The sequence below is a fragment of the Thamnophis elegans genome, chromosome 17, assembly GCF_009769535.1.
Source record: "Thamnophis elegans isolate rThaEle1 chromosome 17, rThaEle1.pri, whole genome shotgun sequence".
Classification (NCBI taxonomy): domain Eukaryota; kingdom Metazoa; phylum Chordata; class Lepidosauria; order Squamata; family Colubridae; genus Thamnophis; species Thamnophis elegans.
Window position 1 is genome coordinate 5,772,210 of NC_045557.1, and position 23,064 is coordinate 5,795,273.

Here is a 23,064-nt window from a genome sequence, read left to right on the forward strand (position 1 = left end):
GCTCCTCCTTTTCTTTTTTCCATCTCTTTTTTTTTATCCACCTCTTCCTTTTTCTTCTTCATCTCTTCCCTGCCATATTTTTTTTCCTTTTTCTTCTTTCCCTTTATCTCCTGCTCCTTTTCCCCCCCCCATCTCTTTTATTTTATACTCCTCTTCCTTCTTCATCTTCTCTGATATATTTTTTCCCCTTTTTTTTCCCCTTCCTCCTTTCCGTCCTCCGGGGAGGAAACTCCCTTTTAAATTTTAAACGCTTTCAGAAGCTGCGGAAGCCGGCTCGGAAAGTCTCCGTCGGTCGAAATCCTTTTAAGAATACTATTCGAGCGAAAGCTTTTTAAGAGTTGGTCTCACTGGTTTGTTCCAGAGGCCTGGAGGGAGGAGTCCGTCTCCCCCTACCCCATCCCGGACAGATGTTTATTACTATTTTAGCGGCTGGACTGTTTTCTGGTTCCCTACGCCCATCCACCCACCCAGGAAAAGAAAAATCAGAATCGCCACGAACAATCATCCACTGTTTACCCCACCCATCTTCCCTAATATATATACATATATATATTCCTCCCCTCTGCTCCAGGGCTGGTCCCAGCCTGTACCTTTCATTTCCCCACCGATGCGCACCTCACAATCACTAGATACTGCCAATGATGTGACATTTTATTTATTCTATTTATGTAGCCGTCGGTCCCCTTTTTCGCGGTAGTGGTGCCCTTCTCCTCTCGTTTTTGATATATATATTTGATTTTTTTTTTTTACAAAAATAAATATTCCCTCACCCAACGAAAAGAATGAACTGTCCTTTTCTCTATGAACAACTGGCCAAGTTAACCCAAGGGCGAACAACCGTGGTTTGGTTTTATTTGAAACTAGTGTTTAAAAACCCCTAGCGTTGCCCGGATATTTTAGGGGAGAAATGGGGGGAGAATGTCCGGACCGAACGTAATTTCTAATGTTGGATTTTCCCCCTTACCAGAGGGGAGAGCCCCCTTGTGGAGTACTGCGAAGCCGTTACCATGGCTCCTCCACTGTAGGAGCCATTTCGCGGCAGTACGGTAGAAGCCGTTTTAAGGCACAACAGGCTGTATCTTAACAGAACACACACCCTGAGGGGTGTTAGGGGTGTCTTACCCCCACAGTATTTGTATCCAGCGAGTAAGTCTTCTGTGTTCCAAGTTTGGCTGAAATTGCTCCAGGCGGTCCAGAGTTATGTTGGAACACACAGACAGAGACGCACAAATAGAGCCATTTTTATACACATATAGATATAACGCAAACTGAGTTAGGTCTCGTCAACTTGGCTTGGCAAATGCTCTAATTGCCCCCCCGCAAAAAAGTGGGGGTGTCAGCCTATTCTCCAAAGCACCAGAAGGCAGGATGAGAAGTAACAGATGGGAAATCACCAAGGAGGGAAGCAACCTGGAACCTCAGGAGGAATTTATTGAAAGTTAGAACAATTAACCCGTGGAACAGCTTGACACTAGAAATTGTGGGTGCTCCATCCCTGGAGGTTTTTAAAGAAGAGATCGGATAATAATTTGCCCGGAATCGTATAGGGTTTCCTGCTTGAGCAGGGGGTTGGACTAGAAGGCCTCCAAGGTCCCTTCCAGCTCTCATTCTGTTATTCAACTCTTTCCTCAAGAAGTCCTCAAGAGAGGGTGGATCCCAGGAATCCAGAACTTGGCTCGTGCTCAGGAGATGCCGCCCGCGAGGTGAGCCACCGCTGTCTGGGCGCTGAAGATGCAATCGTTGACGGAAACCCCGGCATAAGAAGCGCCCACCAGGCTAAGGGGCAGATTGTGTTGCTTCAATTGGGAAGTAGCACTTTCTGGAAAGGAAAAGGAAAGAGGAGAAAGGAAAGGGGGGAAGAGGGAAGGGAAGTAAGATAAACGGAAGAGGGAAGGGGAGGAAAGTAGAGGAAAGAAAAGATGAGAAAGGAAAGGGAAGAGGGAAGGAAGATAGATGGAGGGAAGGAAGAAAGGAAAGGAAAGAGGAGGAAAGGGAGGAACAGGGAAGGAAGGAAGATAGAGGAAAGGAGAGATGAGAAAGCAAAGGAGGAAGAGTGAAAGGAGAAAGGAAAAAGGGAAGGAAGAGAGAAAAGGAGGAAGGGAAGAAAGGAAAGGGAAGAGGGAAGGAAGACAGGAAAGGAAAGGAGGAAAGAGGAGGAAGAGGGAAGGAAGGAAGATAGAGGAAAGGAGAGATGAGAAAGCAAAGGAGGAAGAGTGAAAGGAGAAAGGAAAAAGAGAAGGAAGAAAGGAAAGGGAAGAGGGAAGGAAGACAGGAAAGGAAAGAGGAGGAAGGAGAGGAGGAAGAGGGAAGGAAGGAAGATAGAGGAAAGAAGATGAGAAAGGAAAGGAGGAAGAGTGAAAGGAGAAAGGAAAAAGGGAAGGAAGAGAAAGGAAAGGAGGAAGGGAAGAAAGGAAAGGGAAGAGGGAAGGAAGACAGAAAAGGAAGGAGGAAGGAGAGGAGGAAGAGGGAAGGAAGGAAGATAGAGGAAAGGAAAGATGAGAAAGGAAAGGGGGAAGAGGGAAAGGAAAAAGGGAAGGAAGAGAAAGGAAAGGGGATAAGGAAGGAAGGAAGGAAGAGGAAAGGAAAGAGGAGAAGAAAGAAGAGATCAGGATTGCCGTTGCTAAGCAAGGCAGTTATTAAATGAGTCACATCCCATTTTGTGCCCTGCTTTGTCTAAGGTTGTTAAGCAAATCACTTTTCGTTGTTAAGCGAGCTTGGCCGCAAAAGAGCCAGCCTTAAAACTTACCCATGTGTTTCCAGTGGCCGAGCGAGTACTGAGGGATGCAGGACTGCACAAGGAAGAAGAATTCGCAGAGTTATTTGAGTCGGAGAGGAGAAAAAAAATAAATAAATAGATAAGTTCAAAGGACTTTACCTTATGGACTTTAACGATGGAGCGAAGAGGCTCCGCGGAGATGCCGAGGTGCTTCTTCACAGCCGCCTGAGCTCTGCTTAACAACTCGCTGTGAGGAATGGTGTCCGGGTCACCCAGGTGGGATGTAAACCAGGCGCCGCCAAGCATCACCTGATCATCGGAAACAAAAAGACCCCCTTAAAGCAGGCTGCCCGGGGGATTCTGGAAGTTGAGGTCTTATCTTAAAGCTGTCTGGCTGGGGGATTCTGGGAGTTGAAGTCCTCCTGTCTTAAAGCTGTCTGGCTGGGGGATTCTGGGAGTTGAAGTCCTCCTGTCTTAAAGCAGGCTGCCTGGGGGATTCTGGGAGTTGAAGTCCACCCTCTTAAAGCATATTGGCTGGGGGATTCTGGGAGTTGAAGTCCACCCTCTTAAAGCATATTGGCTGGGGGATTCTGGGAGTTGAAGTCCGCCCATCTTAAAGCATATTGGCTGGGGGATTCTGGGCGTCGACGTCCACCCCTCCTAAAGTGGGTTGAGAAAGAATGCTATAGGGAAAAGTAAATTAGCCATAATTCCACCATTTCCACCACTGGTATGTATGTATGTAAATAAGATACACACGCACGCACGCACAGACGGACGGACAGATAGATAGATGATAGATAGATGATATAGATAATAGATAGATAAGATAGATAGATGATAGATAGAGATATGATAGATATATAAGATAGTTGATAAATAAGATAGATAGATGATAGATAGATAAGATACAGATAGATAGATAGATAGATAGATAGATAGATAGATAGATAGGATACATAGATGATAGATAGAGATATGATAGATAGATAGATAGATAGATAGATAGATAGATGATAGAGATATGATAGATAGATATATAAGATAGAGATAGATGATAGATAGATAGATAGATAGATAGATAGATAGATAGATAGATAGATAGATAGATAGATATAGAGATATATGTAAAAATGAATATAGAGATTAATGATGAATAGATAAATGTTAAATAGCTATTATAAGAATGTATATCTACGAATGAATTTGAAAGGGAAAAAAATAAAAAAACTATTTGCAAAAAAAAATAAAAAAAAATCCAGCAAGAACGCGGGGAAAGATTAAGAGACCATAATCCCCACCCTTCGTACCGTCAGTCGAGTGGTAGAGTCTTTGCTACCATCCTGCTGGGGGAATGCCACCGAGTCGTAAACGATGCCCAACAAGGGGCCATCCTCAAACGAAGGCACCAAGTGGCCGAATCCCTGAGGGGAAAAAAAAAAAAAATTAAAAATAATATCAGGATTTTTTGTTTTCAGATTGGCCGGCGCAAGTTTCTAGTCCTCAAAGCTGCACCAAAGCAATCAAAGAAATTTTTAAAAAATCATCGCTCCGTAGCTTGTTTGGAAGCCTTACCCATAAGATCCTGAAAGTCATACATGCCTGTCGCTAAGCAAGTTGGTCATTAAATGAGTTTGGAGCCTGTTTTAGGACCCTTTTGGATGTGGTCCTTAAGCAAATCACAATGGTTGTTAAGCAAATTGGCTCCCCCCCTCCCCTGTGTGACTTCGTTGTGGTGGGATTTGGGCCCTTTTTCGTATCTGCTTTTTCCTTTCTTTAGCCGAAAAGTTACCGTGACGGGAAGTTGTGCGTTTTCGTACTGTAGATTCACCACCGCTACGGAAACAGCTCGGATAGCCAGCAGGTCTTGGATAAGGGGTTCGAATCCAGCAGGGAGCAAATCGGCCAGAGCTGGGAGGGCGGAGGAGGAAAAAAGGGCTGTAATATCAGGATTTTTTGTTTTCAGATTGGCCGTCGCAAGTTTCTAGTCCTCAAAGGTGCACCAAAGCAATCAACCGAGTAACACTGCTTCATTTAAGGTTGCTATTTCCTTCAAACAGGTAGGTATAGGTATAGAGGTGTGTGTGTGTGTGTGTGTGTGTGTGTGTGTGTGTGTGTGTGTGTGTTGCCTTGTTCTGACCAAGAGCCTGAAGCCAACTCCTTGTCCCGACAAAAAAACCCTTTTGTTAATTGACTGTGGATTCTGCTCATTCACCTCCAGCAAAGTTTTTCAAGGGAGGATTTACGGTCACAGACCTTATCTGGCTTGGAGAGATGCCAGGTCGACATCTGCAGAACTTGGCCAGGAGTCTCGGAGGGTCACAAAACTAATGAAGCGAACTAATTGTCTCCTGCAAACTCCACTCCCCTGTCGCTCCTCTTTTATTCCCTCTGGGAGGGGCCATTCACCGTCCACCTGTGGCCTTAACTCCCAAGTCAACCCCTGTTCTTTAGCTCTTCCCTTCGTCTGGCAACTCTGTGTATGCGCACACTGGGAACAGGCTCCAGCTGTTTTTCTGCCTCACTGATGTCTGACTCCGAAGGCAGCTGATAACTGTCAGACGGCCCTGGCCCCCTCTCTGCCTCCGACACAGAGCCCTCCTCCGAGCCTTCCCCAGACTCCAGGACTGGCCCAGGTGTCTCCCCAACCCTCCTCACTGTCCAAATCTACTGCCAGCTCTGTTGGCGGGTCGCAACAGCACACTTCACAACTGCCACGACAACCTTTTCTCCTACCTCTGGCGGGCAAAGCGCTGATCACATGATCAGCCTCTACGATTCCATCCTGCAGCACAATCTACGGGAAAAAATAAAACACCGTCAGCTCGTAACATTCTCTAGGCGACTTAATCTCCTTACGGGCTATTCAGGATGTGAATTTCCCCGAAGCTTAGAAATCTAGCTCGCCATCAGCCGAGCCCGATGGGCTACATTTCTAAGTGCAGGAATTATTATTATTTTAATTGATACAGAGGGAGGTTCTTTATTCTTAGCGCCCAGATGAAACGACACTCCTTCTGTGCCCCGTTATATGGGGACCCCAAAGTTGGGAGAAATGATCCCTCTCTTTGCAATCATCATCTTCATTTTCTTCATAATCATCTTCATAATCCCTTGCAGGGTGGAGTCTGGGCAACTGAATGGAGCTAGTTTTAGTGGCCAGATGCCTTTCCTGTCGCCAGAGCGGTATTCTATTCCCATCGTGCCCAGAGAGAAATATCCGCCTCTACCTAGGATTGAACTCACAGCCATCGATTGCGAGGCGAGAACTCCGCCTCTAAGCCGTCACACCACAATACCAATCTTTGCACCCCCCTCCCCAGGATGGAAGACTGGAAGGAGGAAAACTGGGGCGGGGGGACACTAGGGGACACCCCCCCCAAATCCCCCTTGGGTCTTCTCCCCACCTGCCAGGACCCGGAGGCCGTTCTGTCCAGCCGTTTCACGGGGGCGTTGCAGTGGATTTCGACCCCTCGCTCTCTTGAGAAGGAAGCTAAACTTGGGGAAGGGTCTCCAGTCCGCCACGCAGGGACCACTGGCTCCAGCGTCCTTCCTGGGCCTGGCGGATCAGCTGGCAATCCGCTGTGGAAGCTTCTTCTGGAAAGGAAAGAGAGAGGGGAATCTGGGAACGCTTCCTCGGTTGGCCAAACCTGGTTAGGGGTTGCCCCCCAACCACCAAGAGACTGGACTACCATCTGTTAAACATGATGTAGGTTCTGCTGGGCAGGGGGTTGGGCCAGATCGGGGTCCCCAACGTTTCGGACCTCGGGGATCGCTAAATTCATAATTTTAAATCCCACGGACCATGTTCTGTGTAATGACCGGCTGGGCGGGCGTGGCTAGGTGGTCATGTGACTGAGTGGGCATGGCCAACTCAATGTCACTCACAACGGCCTCTATCTGCCCCTCCCCTCCTCGCCCGCCCGGGCTCCTTAGGGCCCCAAAAGGAAGCTGTTGCTGGAGCTAAGCAGCCCCCAGGAGAAAGAGTTGGCAAAACAGCTCGGTTCAAATTGGATCTGTCCGAGAAGGAGGCTCAGCAGAAGCACCTCACTGAGGACTAGGAGCATGGGCTTTCCAAGCAGAGGGAAGACCTGCGGGACTGCAAGACACTTTGCCGGCATTTATGCACTTGTTCAGTAAGTAGAAATTCAACAGGGAACCCGCTCGGCTTCTCTTTCAGCCCCCCCAAACTGGGGAATTAACCTACAGCTTAATCCCCGAATTACCACCCTAATGGAGACTGGCGTTTTGGTCGCTAAGCGAGGCAGTTGTTTTAACGAGCTGCGCATAATTTCGCGACCTTTTTTTGGGGCTAGGTTAAATCGCCGGTTGTTAAGTGAATCACAAGGTCGTTAAGCCAATCCTGCTTCCTCCACAAGCCGGCAGGGGAAATGGAGATTCCAGGTTAGCTCCGGCTGTTGCAATTTTATTTTCTCTTAAAATAGGAATGTTCCCTCTGTGTTAAAAGGATGGTTTGGATGACCTCCCCCCCATTTAAAAACTCACTTTTGGCAAGGATCATGCCCAGCATAACGGAACCGTGTTTCCGCTCCGCTAGGAATAACGTCGGAAAACAGGAGCGGACGCTCAAGGCTCGGGAATCGCCCGCGAAGACTCCCCTACAGAGGCTATCTATAGTTATATCAGCCATCTGACGAGAAAAAACACCACGGGGTTAAAGACGGTCCTCGGTTTACGTACGTTCACTTAGCAACCGTTCCAAGTTACGATGGTGCTGGGGTAAAAAAGGCAACTTACAACCCAGTCCTCAGAGTTACAAGCAGTCCTCGGGTTTACAACCAGCACAGCCTGCATTTCAACATTCCCGTCGCCCCAATTGTTACATTTCCTTTCGCCATGGGCCTTACGTGTTTAAAAAACTTTTAAAAGAACTTTTCCAGGGGAAAAAAAACACCAGTTTTTAAAAAACCAGGGTTCATAAATTGCTCTATATTCTATTCTGTTCTAGATTTTATCCTATATTCTATTCTATATTTTACTCTATATTCTATTCTATATTTTACTCTATATTCTATTCTATATTTTACTCTATATTCTATTCTATATTTTACTCTATATTCTATTCTATATTTTACTCTATATTCTATTATATTCTATATTTACTCTATATTCTATTCTATATTCTATTCTATTCTATCCTATCCTATATTTTACTCTATATTCTATTCTATATTTTATTCTATATTCTATTCTATTTTTTACATTCTATTCTATTCTAGTTGTAGCTTGCTAAAAAAAATAGAGGCATTGGGAGTCAGGCAATTTATACATTTAACAAATAGTATTCATATCATATTCATTGGCTAGTCTGGTTTCCTCCAGGCTGAAGCTGCCCCTAAGTTATTCTACATTTCTCTAGTCTCACATCATCTCGTACAGAAAGAAAGATTATTTTAAAAGAAGGACAGCCTTCCCTGCATCAGGCTGATAAGGCAGAAGGATTCCCACCCTGTTTCCCTTCCCCCTTTGTCCCCCCCTTTCCAAATACCAGCCTTGACAGAATATAAAATATTCTATTTTTTTTTAAAGAAAATTTCTCCTCTGGTTTAAGCTTCGTTACCATTTTTTTCACCATTTCAGTGCCTTTCAGATTATTTTCTATTTTTCCCTGCATTTGGAAATGAGCTTTTTATATTTTTCCTGTGTTTGGAAAACAAGCTTTGCAGTTCAATTCCTATTTTTCCGTGTTTGGAAAATGAGCTTTGCAGTTTAATTCCCATTTTTCCCTGTGTTTGGAAAAATGAACTTTCCAGTTTATTTTCTATATTTTTCCTGTGTTTGGAAAATGAGCTTTTTATATTTTTCCTGTGTTTGGAAAACGAGCTTTGCAGTTCAATTCCTATTTTTCCCTGTGTTTGGAAAATGAGCTTTGCAGTTTAATTCCCATTTTTCCCTGTGTTTGGAAAATGATCTTTCCAGTTTATTTTATATATTTTTCCTGTGTTTGGAAAATGATCTTTCCAGTTTATTTTCTATATTTCCAGTTTATTTTCTATATTTTTCCTGTGTTTGGAAAATGAACTTTCCAGTTTATTTTCTATTTTTCCCTGTGTTTGGAAAATGAACTTTCCGGTTTCTTTTCTACATTTTTCCTCTGTTTGGAAAATGAGCTTTGCTGTTTAATTCCTATTTCCCCTCCCTCCCAATTTTTGGAAAATGAACTTTCAGATTTATTTTCTACGTTTTCCTGTGTTTTTAAGATGATGAGGAAACTTAGCAAGGGGATTTTTCCCCTGGAAAAAAATGACTTATTTTTGTACGGCAAGCAGAGGTTAAAAAGCCGAAGGGCAGAGCTAAGGGTTGGCTGGAAAACAGGGTGACCTCTAAAACCAAGAAATTTTTGGTGTAGGAGGGGTTGGTTTCTTAGCTCGTGGAAATACCTCCTGGCCAAAACGACGGGCCACGAAAGCATGGATGGTCTCGTCCGGCTCCGTTCCACGAGAAGCCCAGAGTTCCTTCAACCCACTCCAGACAAAAGGCCTGGAGAACGGAGGCACTGTCTGGAAAATGCCCCTGAAACAGAAGAAATATTATTGATGGAGGAGAGGAGAATTATTTGTAGCTCAGGGTTGAAAGGAGGGGGTCCTTGGTGCTCTCTGAGCTGGGTGGTTTTCTTGGGAGACGTTTCTTGACCCAACTAGGTAACATCACTAGTGCTAGAAAGGAATGGGATTCTGGAGTGGAGGAGAAGAAGGAGAAAGTGAAGGAGAAAGAAAAGGAGAAGGGAAGGAGGAGGAAGAGAAGGGAAGGAGGAGAAAGAAAAGGAGAAGGGGAGGAGGAGGAGAGAAGGGGAAGAGGAGGAGGAGGAAGAAAGGAGAAGGGGGAGGAGAAGAGAAGGGAAGGAGAAGGAGGAGAAAGAAAAGGAGAAGGGAAGGAGGAGGAGGAGAAGGAGAAAGAAAAGGAGAAGAGGAGGAGGAAAAGAGAAGGGAAGGAGAAGGAGGAAGAAAAGAAGGGAAGGAGGAGAAGGAGAAAGAAAAGGAGAACGGGAGGTGGAGGAAGAGAAGGGAAGGTGGAGGAGAAAAAGAGAATGGGAGGAGAATGGAAGGATGAATAAAAGTAGAGTGTTAGGGGGAGAAGGGGAGGAGGAGAAGGAAAGGAGGAAGCTTGTGATGCCCTTGGTGATCTCAAAGCTTTCTTGTTTTCTTGCAGACATTTCATAACCCAACTAAGTAACATCTTCAGTGCTACGAGGCTTGTGCTATGAGGGTGCTAGCCCTGATGATCTTCCCTAGTTGGGTCGTGAAACGCCAGCAAGAAAACCACCCAGCTCAGAGAGAAACAAGGACTCCACAGTCCTCCACCTCCCTTCTCCACAATCCCCACTCCCTTCGAGCACTGATGAGGTTCCCTAGTTGGGTCGTGAAACGTCAGGAAGAAAACCACCCAGCTCAAATGAAAAAGGATGCATTCCCCCCCCCCCCCAAATTATTGGATTTTGTGGCATGACGGACGTACTTAATGCCGGAAGGGAGTTTGTGAAGGGAACCTCCGACGTAGAGGTAGCGGTTTTTCGAAGCTGGATGGTCTCCTGGAACGGGGAGAATGTCGGCTTCTAAGCCCAGTTCTGAAACCTAGAATAAAATCACAACGTTGTTGCTCTTGAACCAAGAAATGTAACTCATAATTTCAAAGTGGGATGATCTCTCTTTTTCTTTCTTTCTTTCTCTTTCTTTCTTTCTCTCTCCCCCTTTCTCTCTTTCTCTCCCGCTTTCTTTCTCTTTCTCCCTTTGTCTCTTCCTCCCCCTCTCCCTCTCCCTCTTTCTTTCTCTCTCTCTCTCTCTCCCTCTTTCTGTCTCTGTCTTTCTTTCTCTTTCTCACTCTCTCTCCCTTTCTGTCTCTTACGCTTTCTCTTTCTCTCTCCCCCTTCTCTTTCTCTCCCGCTTTCTTTCTCTTTCACTCTTACTCTCTTTCTGTCTTTCTCTCTCTTTCTCTCTCTCCCTTTCTTTCTCTCTCTCTCCCTCTTTCTCTCTCCCTCTTTGTCTCTCCCTCTCAAAACAAGTGGTTGTGCTCTAAGGACTACTTTTGGCTCAGTCACCGGAACAACCTACCATCAGAAGGGTGTTTTTCCCTACAAGTCCAGCAGGTCGGATCCCTCGGGGACCGTGTTCGAAAACAGCCCCATCTTCCGTCTGGGTGGAATGAATCCAGCCCCCCAACCGGTGGCTGCCCTCCAAAAGGATGACCTGTGCGGGAGGAGGGGGGGAGACAGGAAAAAGAGAGGAAGAATAAAGACAATGCAACACATAGATTGAGTTGATTATGGCAGTGTTTTTCAATCTTTTTTCTGCAAAGGCACACTTTTTTCATGAAAAAAATCACGAGGCACACCACCATTAGAAAATGTTAAAAAAATTTAACTCTGTGCCTATATTCAATATAGACAGGTGTTTTTCCCACGGCACACCTTACACTATGTCACGGCACACTAGTGTGCCACGGCACAGTGGTTGAAAAACACTGGATTATGGAGTGGGTGGCCTAGAGGTGGCGCTCTCATCTCACCATCAGTTCCATCCTAGGTAGAGGCAGCTATTTCTCTCTCTCTGGCACAGTGAGAGTAGATCTGCCAAACAAAACTCCGCTCTGGTGACAGGAAAGGCATCTGGCCACTAAAACTAGCTCCATTCATTTGCCCAGATTCCAGATAGAGAGAGATGATAGATAGATAAGATAGATAGATAGATAAGATAGAGAGAGATATTAGATAGATATATGATAGATTAGATAGATGATAGATAAGATAGAGATATATGATAGATTAGATGATAGATATATATATAGACAGATAGAGAGATGATAGATAGATAGAGATAATAGATAGAGAGATGATAGATAGATAGATATAAATAGAGATGATAGACAGAGAGATAGATAGATAGAGAGAAATAAGTAATAGATATATAGAGAGATGATAGATAGATCGATAGATAGATCGATAGATAATAGATAGAGATAAATAGATAGATGATAGATAGATAAGATAAAGAGAGATAAATAGATAGAGAGATGATAGATAGATAGATAGATAGATAGATAGATAGATAGATAGATAGACAGATAGAGAGATGATAGATATAGAGATAAATAGAGATGATAGATGATAGAGATGGATAGATAAGATAAGAGATAGAGAGATGATAGATAGATAGATAGATAGATAGATAGATAGATAGAAAGAAAGAAAGAATACTGATCTTTGACAGCAATAAATCACATTGAGTGATTCAACAGGCAAGTTCTCACCTTAGATGCTAGCGAGCTTCTAGCAAGATAATAACAAGCTGCGAGACCCGTCACCCCTCCACCCAGGACAGCCACTCGCAGCTGCATTAGGAATCTGAAAGGAGAGAGGATGCAATAAAAGTTGGGTTTCCAAAAATCCGGGTGAATTTTCCCCAAACTGGGTAAGAGTAGTTTTTCTTTGGGGTGACGGCACACAAACCCATCACCCAGCAGGGACTGTTAGATTAAATGCAATAAATTCAGTTGCCTCCAAAAGTTGTGGATGCTCCAACACTGGAAGTTTTTAAGAAGAGGTTAGACAACTGCTTGTCTGAAATGGGATACGGTCGCCTGCTTGAGCAGGGGGTTGGACTAGAAGACCTCCAAGGTCCCTTCCAGCTCTGATATTGTTATTTTTCCTTCCTTCCCTCCTTCCTTCAACATCACTGGGGGTTTTCAAGAAGTGATTTGTCTGAAATGGGATAGGATCTCCTGCTTGAGAAGGGGTTGGACTAGATGACCCCCAAGGTCCCTTCCAACTCTGTTATGAGGGAGGGAAGAAGAAAGGAAGAGATGGGAAGAGGAAAAAAGGGGTGGGAAGAGAGGGAGGAGGGAAGAGATGGAAAGAGAGAGAAAGAAAGGAAGGGATGGGAAGGGGGGAGAGAGGGGGAAGGAGGGAGGGAGGAAGGAATAAAAGTCAGAAGGGACCTTGGAGGTCTTCTAGTCCAACCCCCTGCTCAAGCAGGAGACCCTATACCATTTCAGACAAGTGGCTGTCCAGGTTTTCTTCTTGAAACCTTCTTTTTGGAAGAAAAAGGAAGGAAGGGGGAGGGAGGGAGGTGACTAGATAGATAAATAGATGGATTGAAAGGAAGGGAAGAAGGAAGGAAGGTAGGTAGAATAAGAGTTGGAAGGAACCTTGGAAGGAAGAAGAGATGGAAAGAGAGAGAAAGGAAGGAAGGGATGGGAAGGGGGGAGGGAGGGGGAGGGAGGGAGGAATAACAGAGTTGGAAGGGACCTTGGAGGTCTTCTAGTCCAACCCCCTGCTCCAGCAGGAAACCCATACTATTTCAGGCAAATGGCTGTCCAGTCTCTTCTTGAAAAGAGGGAAGAAGGAAGGAAAAGTTAATCCACGTGCAGCTGTAGGATTTCCCTTCCTGAAACCCACCCACGGGCCCTCCTGCTTTGAGTCCATTACACACACGCGTCTTAACTCTCACTTCTCACGGATCTTCTTCCCTTCGTAACCCTTGCAGGGTGTTAATCTGTGAAGCCCTGAGTCGCCACGATCCTGTATATAATCCCTCCCTTCTCCCATCTGACCTTTTGATCTGCCTTCCAACCCTCCCAGTGGCGTCAATATCCACCCTCTACAAGCTTTCCTCGCCCTCCCGCGCTTTTTTCCTCTCTCCTGACCCCAATTTTGCAAAAACGAAGCCCTCCCGCGTGTAAATCCCGCCTTCGCCAACTCCCGGGTGCATTCAGACGACCAGTGATGACACGCGTGTCGCGGCGGCCCTTCTAACCTGCGGTTCCCACGCCGAGCGAACTCAAACACTTTCCAGACCCCTCCAAGAGCGCAACTGCTATGCGAGCTCCGCCCTACCCGCCCGGATTGGTCGAAACCGGCGGTGACGTCACCTCTCTCGGATTGGGCCGATCCCCTCCAATAGGAGTCCGCGTGGGCGGGGACTTCGGTATGTTGACGGAAGTAGTGAGATGCAGCATTGAGCAAATTTGTTTTATTTTATTCTCCAGATCGCGCTTAAATTCCATTAAAAGAAAAAAATGAAGCAAATCGATCGGATCTAATAGAGTGCCCACTTTTGATCTAACAGAGATAACTTCATGAGGACTAGGATTTTTACCTCCAACATGAGAGCAGCAGCTCTTAAGGTGTGATTGCACAACTCTGCAGGGTTGTTGTGCGGCTTAGAATGAGGCGTTATAAATTAATGCAATTGTTAATCATCTCGTTCTTTTCATAATGAAACAGTTACTTTTTTGGCTCAGGAGAGTTTGCAACACCCTCTCTCCCCATTCACCAAATGCTATTTTTTTTAAAAAAAATACTTAAAAAAAAAGTAATAAAAAAGTAATAAAAAAAGTTTTTTATAGGCTCAGGAAGCCTATCGACTCCCTCTCTCACTGGAGGTTCTACCTCCTGAGTGAGCTCTTGTACTAATTTGGCCCTAAGGAGGCGGTTCCAGATGGGTTGTAAGGCCTAAATTCAAAATAGGGAAATGTAAAAAGGTTTCCCACACACACACAGACATATGTGCTTGTTGTTCCTGACTCTAGGGAGCGGTGCTCATCTCCGTTTCAAAGCCAAAGAGCCAGCGCTGTCCAAAGACGTCTCCATGGTCACGTGGCTGGCATGATTCAATGCCAAAGGTGCATGGAACCCTTTTACCTTCTCACCAAAGGTGATCCCTATTTTTCTACTTGCATTTTTTACGTGCTTTTGAACTGCTAGGTTGGCAGAAGCTGGGACAAGGAATGGGAGCTTCCTCCATTATGCGGAGAGAGAGAGAGAGAGACAGACAGACAGACAGACAGAGATACAGAGAGAGAGAGAGAAAGACAGAGAGACTTAGACAGATAAACACAGACTTTTATCCTAGACAGAATAAAAATCTCTCCAGTTACAAAGAAGTCAAAAATAAGTTACAGAGGCAGCGATGGACCATATATATAGTGATTTTTTTTTCTTTTGAGGTCAAAGTGGTAGAAAGCAAAAATACTGGCATTGATGCTGCAGGCTTTATATAATATTAATATGTATGTATGTATGTATGTATATATAAGCCTGCAGCATCAAACTGCCAGTATTCTACCACTTTGACCTCAAAAGAAAAAAAAAATCACTTTTCAGACAACTCCATTCCAGACGTTTTGAAAAGGGGATCCAACAATGGGATGGAAAATGGCCATTCTCAACGGCTGTTGAGACTTGAAATGTCTTAATGGAACCTCCACACTGAGACACCGTCTATCTTACTTCATCAATTCCAGTGGTGTTTCACATCTGCCCGGAATGACTCCCACTCATCAAGATTTCCATATCAATTAGGAAGGTCTTTTTTCTCTCTGGTTGTTAGTCGCGAAGCCGTGTCCGACCCATTGCGACCCTATGGACCACGTTCCTCCAGGCCTTCCTGTCCTGTCCCAACCTCTGGAGCCCATTTAAGCTCACGTCGACTGCTTCAGTGACTCCATCCAGTCCCCTCCTTCTCTGCCGTCCCCTTCTTCTTTTGCCCTCCATCGTTCCCAGCATGAGGCTCTTCTCCAGGGAGTCCTTCTTCCTTCTCCTTAGGTGGAACAAAGTCTTTGAGTTTCCTCTTCAGGATCTGGCCTTCTAAAGAGCAGCCAGGGTGGATCTCCTCTAGGACTGACCGGTTGGATGGCCTTGCAGTCCAAGGGATTCAATGCAGGAGTCTTCTCCAGCACCAGAGTTCAAAGGCCTCCATTCTTTGGCCCTCAGCCTTCCTTATTGCCCAACTTTCACAGCCATCTATTGCAACTGGAAAAACTGTAGCCTTGATTCAATGCACTTTGATTGGCAGGGCGATGTCTCTGCTTTTTAGGATGCCGTCTAGGTTTGCCATCGCTTTCCTCCCCAGGAGCAAGCCCCTTATAATTTCTTTTATTTTTTCTCTGTACGCATCAGATTATTGGATCAGTGAAAACTCAAGAAATTCTCAGCCACCCCAAATTCCCCAGAGAATACTCACAACTCAAGCCAACTTTTCAAAAAGCCGGTCCTTTCGGGAGACACACCTCCCTCTCCACCCCCCCCCCCAAACAGAACTAAAGACAACGTGAGGGGTTTCCTCTTTTTTTTTGTTAAATAAATTTATTCACAAAAGTTTCAATCTCTTCATTTTCTCTCAAGTCATCTACTGCAAATGTACAACAAACCCTTCATTGTGTAGAAAGTTGTTAAAACCAAGCGCGACGCCCCAGTCTCGGACTGAGGGGGTGGGGTGGGGTGTCTAAGCACACCTTAAGTTTGGCCCTGAGGGTTAGGGGGAAGAGAGCGGGGAAGGAAGGAAGGAGGTGAAAAAGGGGGGAAAATGGATGCGCAGACGAGGAAAAAGGCTGCTTCACTTCACAGCGTGTCTCCCTCTCTCTGAGGTTGCGACCCTTCGATCCTCCTTTTCCCTCCCCACAAAATCAATTTTTTTTTCTCTCCCCCTTCTAATCTTAAAACTCTGGGGAATTGAGGAGCGAGGAAAACCCCACAGAGGCAAGAAATAAAATAAAACAATGTGTTTTGTTTTTTTTTTAAAAAGCCCCAAAAGAAACCTGGATTTAAAAAGGTAGGGGGAAAAAACCAGAAGCGGCGATCCAAGCGTTGGGAGAACCAAACTCCTCACGTGGTAATCGTTTCCTGGGTTTATTAATTCTTTTTTTTTCCACCACTGCTTTTATTTCCCCCTTCCCTTTCTTCTGAAGGTTTAAAAGAGCCCACACGCCAGTCTGAGGGGCTTCGTGGTCGAAAAGGGCCGGGAATCCATACTTCTTTTTTTCTCCCTGTTTTTTTCCTTCCTTTTTTTTATTGTTCTTCCAGTGCAAGTCATCCAGCTCGTAGAAAAGTACGTAACCTTCGCTGGAAGGGACCTGGTTCTCGTTGATGGGGGACACCCTGCGGAAGGGAGGGAGGGATTGGGAAAAGGGGAAGACGGAGAGGAGAGAGTGAGTAGAGGCAGCGCTCGAGTTATGGCCACAATGGAACCCAAAATTCCTTTGGTTAAGCGAGACATTTGTTTTTAACTTTTTAGAAAAATATTAAACATAAAAATGGGGAGGTTACATCTAGGACTAGCTGTAATTTGATGTATTTCACTTCCCCGCCGTGAAAGTCCACCCGTTTCAACTGTTTACGTGCTATGTTTAAATGCACAAACACACACACACACTTACCGGGAATCGTTAAAGACACGCCAGCCAGACTGATCTTTGCAGAAGGCTGTGTAATGACCGTAGTGGACACTTCCGGAGTGGTTGCACAAGGCGTACAGGTTGTATACGGGGGTGCCTCCAAAAGAGAGAGAATGGCATGTGATGTACACCGATACCGGAAAACAGGCTGGATGCCAAGAGTGAGATTGGCTCTGTTTAAAAATACTTTTAAAAATTCTATTCTATTCTCTATTCTGTTCTTAGTTTCCATTCTAATTTCTATTCTATATTCTGTTCTGTTCTAATCTCCTATTCTACTCGCTGCCCCTTCCCATCCCCTTATTCTATTCTATTCTTAGTTTCTATTCTATTCTCCATTCTAGTCTAATTTCTATTCTATTCTAGTTTCTATTCTAATCTCCTATTTTACTCCCATTCCTCCCCTCCCTTATTCTATTCTATTCTTAATTTCTATTCTATTCTCCATTCTATTCTATTCTGTTCTAATCTCCTATTCTATTCCATATTCTGTTCTGTTGTATCCTAGTTTCTATTCTATTCTACTCTATTCTGTTCTGTTCTAATCTCCTACTCTACTCCCATTACCATTCCCCTTCCTTATTCTATTCTATTCTTAGTTTCTATTCTATTCTCTATTCTATTCTAGTTTCTATTCAAATTTCTATTCTATATTCTATTCTATTCTATTCTAGTTTCTATTCTGTTCTGTTCTAATCTCCTATTCTACTCCCATTCCTTCCCCTCCCTTTTTTCTATTCTATTCTTAGTTTCTATTCTATTCTTCATTCTATTCTAATTTCTATTCTATTCCATATTCTGTTCTGTTCTATTCTAGTTTCTATTCTATTCTATTCTACTCTGTTCTGTTCTAATCTCCTACTCTACACCCCTTCCCATTCTCCTCCCTTCCTCCCTTATTCTATTCTATTCTTAGTTTCTATTCTATTCTCCATTCTATTCTCTATTCTAGTTTCTATTCTAATTTCTATTCTATTCTATATTCTGTTCTATTCTATTCTAGTTTCTATCTATTCTGTTCTAATCTCCTATTCTATTCCCATTCCTTCCCCTCCCTTATCTATTCTCTTCTTAGTTTCTATTCTCCATTCTATTCTAGTTTCTATTCTAATTTCTATTGTATTCCATATTCTGTCTGTTCTATTCTATTCTAGTTTTCTATTCTATTCTATTCTGTTCTAATCTCCTATTCTACTCCCCTTCCCATCCTTATTCTATTCTATTCTTAGTTTCTATTCTATTCTCCATTCTATTCTAATTTCTATTCTATTCCATCTTCTGTTCTGTTCTATTCTGTTCTAGTTTCTATTCTATTCTACTCTATTTCTATTCTAATCTCCTATTCTACTCCCCTTCCCCTTCCCATCCCTTTATTCTATTCTATTCTATCCCTCAATCCTATTCTATTCCCATCCCATCCTCTACTCTCTCTCCTCATTCATTGTTCCATTCCATTCCCTTCTAAAAAAAAAAACAAGATATCCAGAAAGAATCATTGCCAATTCAGGAGATCCCTTACCAGCCTTTTCGCTGGCAAATCCTTCAGGTTCAGCTGCTGGAGGGGGAAATCCACATAGACAGAGCATTTTCTTAATGGAATAGCGGGTGGTGGAAAACCGGTTGAGATCTGGGGAAACAGCTAGTCAAGGAGAGGATAACTCCGGCCTTTGCCCATGTTGATGGCTTTTAGGCAGCCTCTCTCGCTGTTAGGTGGCTCCACATCACCCTTCTCCCTCTTTCTCCTGCATTTCCTTCCCTCAAGAAGCCAGGAGGGAGACGGAGAAACCCCATAATGGGGGAAAGGATACGTAGCACGAGGATACGGGGGAAACGCTGGATGGTCAGCTTCTTGGTGCTTCGAGTCCTTTGTCGGCATTTGTCACATACCTAGGGAGAGAGAAGGAGCGAGGGAGAGGAGGAGAGAGGGAGTGGAGAGAACAGGAGAGAGGGAGGAGGAGGAGAGCCAGAGAGAGAAAGACAGATTGGAAAGGAGAGGAGAGGGAGGGAGGGAGAGAACGAAAGAGAGAGAATGAGAGAGAAAGAATAAGAAAAAGAGAAGGAATGAAAGAGAAAGAGGAAACAAGAAAGAGAAAAGTAGAATGAGAGAAAGAGAAAGAAAAGAAAAGGAGAGAATGAGAGAAAGAGGGAGAAAGAATGAGAAAGAAAGAAAGAAAGAGGAAGGAAGAAAGAGAAAAGGAGTATGAGAGAAAGAGAAAGAGAGAAAAGAAAAAGCGAGAAAGAATGAGAGAAAGAGAATGAGGAAGAAAGAGAGAAAGAGGAAGAAAGAAAGAGAAAAGTAGAATGAGAGAAAGAGAAAGAAAAGAAAAAGAGAGAATGAGGGAAAGAGGGAGAAAGAATGAGAAAGAAAGAGAGAAAGGAAGAAAGAAAGAGAAAAGGAGTATGAGAGAAAGAAAGAGAAAGAGAGAAAAGAAAAAGAGAGAAAGAATGAGAAAGAGGGAGAGAGAGAGAGAGAATGAGAAAGAAAGAGAGAAAGATGGAGAAAGAAAGAAAGAGAATGAGAAAGAAAGAGGAGAAGGGGGGAGTGGCTTAGTGTAAATCCTGTAGAAATGGTTACAGGTAGGCCCTCGACTTACGAACACAAATGAACCCAAAATTTCTGTTGCTAAGCGAGTGTTGCCCGTTTTATGACCTGCTTGCCCCATTTTTTCAGTGCCGTCGTCACTTTGAACGGTCCCCAAATCAAAGTTGTAAGGCGAGGACTACAAAGTCGATTCGTAAATCTCACGGGTTGACATTCCTGGGGGGGCCCCCGGGGAGGAGGAGAAGGGGAGGGAAACTTTACCGGCGCATTTTCCGAATCCAGCTCTTCTCTTTGGTGAAAGCTTGAAACAGTCGAGCAGCGAGACCTTCCCGCCAGCAAATCTTTCTGCATAAACCCCAAAGAGAGCGTTTGGTAGAAAGACCCTTTCCCCCTTAACAACTGGATGATGTTACCTAGTTGAGTCATGAACGTCTGCAAGAAACAAGAGCGATGGTGGCGCAGTGGTTAGGGTGCAGTACTGCAGGCCACTTCAGCTGACTGTATCTGCAGTTCAGCGGTTCTAATCTCACCGGCTCAAGGTTGACTCAGCCTTCCATCCTTCCGAGGTGGGTAAAATGAGGACCGGATTGTTGTTGGGGGCAATATGCTGACTCTGTAAACTGCTTAGAGAGGGCTGAAAGCCCTATGAAGCAGTATATAAGTCCAACTGCTATTGCTATTGCTAAGAAAATCACCAAGCTCAGAGAGCACCAAGGACCCCACAGCTGGGGGGAGGGGGAAGAGGTTGGACTAGATGACCTACAAGGTCCCTTCCAAGTCTGTTAATCTGTATCTGTATCAGTTCTCCTCTTCCTCCTCCTCTCTGCAAACCCTCCTTCCTTTTAGCACTGATGACGGTTACCTAGTTTGGTTCATGAAATGTCTCCCAAGAAAACCACCAAGCTCAGAGAGCACCAAGGACCCCACCAATTCTCCCCTTCCTCCTCCTTCCCCCTTCTAGCATGATGATGTTACCTAGCTGGGTCATGAAATGCCTGCAAGAAAACCACCCAGCTCAGAGAGACTGCCGAAGCCCCCCCCATATTTCAACCCCGAGCTACAAATATCTCCCTTCTTGGTATCAATTCAAGGAGTTTGGCTCTTTTCTGCATACGTTTCGTGACCCAGCTAGGTAACCCTCATCTGTCCTCGAGCAGTCGCTTTCCCATTTATCAAAAATATTTTCAACGCGTCATCCAAAGGGGGCAATGGAACAGGGATGGGGGTGGATTGAACGACCTCGGCAAGAGCCCCCGCCTTCTGCGCCCCAAGCACCCCGATCTCTACCAAACGATCAAACTTCTGGACCTCGAATGGATCAGCCGGCTGTTGGGCGACTCCCTTGGGGGGGGGGGGGTGTCTCACCTTGGGGATCGGCAGGGAGAGGTCGCAGAAAACCTCGAAGGTGGTGGACCGATAGCCACAGGCCTGGCACTTGAGGCAGCTCTTCAGCTGGCCAACGAAGAGATCTGGTGGGAGAGAAGGAGGGAGAGGAGGTTCTGTTACTCCAAGGATCAGCCTGGAACCTTTAGAGAGATCAAGACGTTTGGCTTGGGACAGGCAGTCCTCGCTTAACGACTGCTGGCTTAGTGGCCATTTGAAGCGACAATGGCCTCTCCAGGGCCACTCGCGAGCTGGTTCCTGAGTTCTGATGGCCATACACGCACACAAACACACACACACATACTCACACACTCACACATCAGACACCCCCCATGTCATTGGAGTGAGGGTCTGCTCACCTACTATTTTGCTGTCTTCTCTTTCCAAGTAGCGTTTCCACATCTGGTTAGCTTGCTCATCGTCACTGGAAGGGGAGCAGAAAAAGAAAATGAGGAAGAGGAAGGAAGGAAAGTGAGATGGAAGGAAGGAAGGAAAAAAGGAAGGAAGGGGAGATGGAAGGAAGGAAGGGGAGGAAAGAAAAAAGGAAGTAAAAAAGGAAGGAAGGAGAAAAGGAAGGCACAAAGGAAGAAAAAAAAGGAAGGAAGGAAGGAAGGGAGATGGAAGGAAGGAAAAAAGGAAGGAAGGTGAGATGGAAGGAAGGGGAGGAAAGAAAAAAGGAAGGAAGGAGAAAAGGAAGGAAGGTACGAAGAAAGGAAAAAAGAAAGGAAGGAAGGAAGGAAGGAAGGGTGATTGGGGGCCAAAATGGAGTTCTTATTTTGTGTCATCAATGTAGCCACACTTTTTGAAGCAAAGAAAAACTTTCATTGCTTTGACGTTCAGGTTTTGAAGACAAGAAAACAAAAAGAGATTCGTTTATTTATTTATTTTAAAAAGAACTAATAATTTGTTTGTTTTAGGAAAAGTTTAAAAAATAGACAATGATGCAAAAGAAAACCAGCTTACTACCAAAAAAAAAAAAAAATAGAACAGGAAAAAAAAACTTGGTGAGTAAGTCAACAGGCCGTATCAAATATATAAAGCTGATCAAAAAACTCAAGCAGATACAAAGAAAAATTATACACCACCAAATATAAAAGCTAAGTAGAAAAAAGGGTTTAAAAAACAACAAAAAGAACCTATATAGTAACACAGCAAAGGAAAAGACACTATATTATTTATTTATTTATTTATTTATTATTTATTTATTTATTTATTTATTTAGAGTTACAACCCCCGGTATGGCCAAATATGGGAGGAAGATCACTACTTCCATTCTCTGTCCATTGGCTCGTCACAAGAGACCATCCAGACAGAAACCCAATATTTTTACTGTTGCCTTTTTGTTACATATATGTTGTATTTGTGCTGATAAATAAATATTATTTATTATTATTTATTTATTATTATTATTTATTTATCAGCACAAATACAACATTATATATATATATATATATGGTTGTTTTTTTTATTTGTGCTGATAAATAAAGGGCAGCACAAATTTAAAAAAACACAAATATAACAAAGGCAACAGTAAAAAACATTGGGTTTCTGTCGTGATGGACTCTTGTGACGAGCCGATTGACAGATGATGGAAGCAGTTAGCTTCCTCCCATAATTGGGGCTTACCAGGGGTTGTAAAAATCTATCTATCTATCTATCTATCTATCTATCTATCTATCTATCTATCTATCTATCTATCTATCTATCTATCTATCTATCTATCTATCTATCTATCTATCTATCTAATCTATATATATATAAACCTTTACTAAAATATCAAACGGTAAACCGTATCTGAAAAATTAACATTTTAAAAAGGGAAAAAAATTGGCTGCTGTTGCAAATTTTGTGCCGAAGGGAAGTGAGACCCGTGCAGTGGCGACGCCAACCGATAAATAAAAAACGGGTCTTTCCGTTGAGGGTGCAATTAAATATTTCGCTTCAGGTCCGCGGCTCACCTGAACATTTCAGATTCCTCGAGGACTGAGGGCCACTTGGCGTCGGAGAGAATGCAGGGGCTTTTGCGGCCTTTCCGGTTGATCTCCACGTGGAGTCGGTCCATGAGGAACTTCAAAAACTCCTGAGCGTCTTGCTGGCTGGAAAGAAAAGAGGGAAAGAGTCACAAGCTGCGGCTATTTCCCAAGATGTGAGATAACGCAACTCCCGGACAAAATGAGTCCGATCATAAATCCTTGAGGGAATGTCGGAAATTCCATAGCTAGGAAGTAAAGGACCT

At 44.2% G+C, this 23,064-nt stretch overlaps 1 protein-coding gene across 1 annotated transcript; it reads right to left on the minus strand.

The window, feature by feature from the left end:
- Positions 1 to 1,455: 1,455 nt before the first annotated feature.
- Positions 1,456 to 13,548, minus strand: LOC116519758 (protoporphyrinogen oxidase-like). The gene is given in 14 exon segments (XM_032233770.1): positions 1,456 to 1,819; positions 2,747 to 2,789; positions 2,876 to 3,025; positions 4,027 to 4,140; positions 4,509 to 4,627; positions 5,453 to 5,513; positions 6,124 to 6,215; positions 6,218 to 6,313; positions 7,223 to 7,367; positions 9,118 to 9,250; positions 10,193 to 10,308; positions 10,786 to 10,920; positions 11,981 to 12,074; positions 13,486 to 13,548. Coding segments are annotated over 13 exon segments (1,428 nt in total). The 5' UTR covers positions 12,068 to 12,074; positions 13,486 to 13,548; the 3' UTR covers positions 1,456 to 1,682.
- Between the last annotated feature and the right edge of the window lie 9,516 nt (positions 13,549 to 23,064).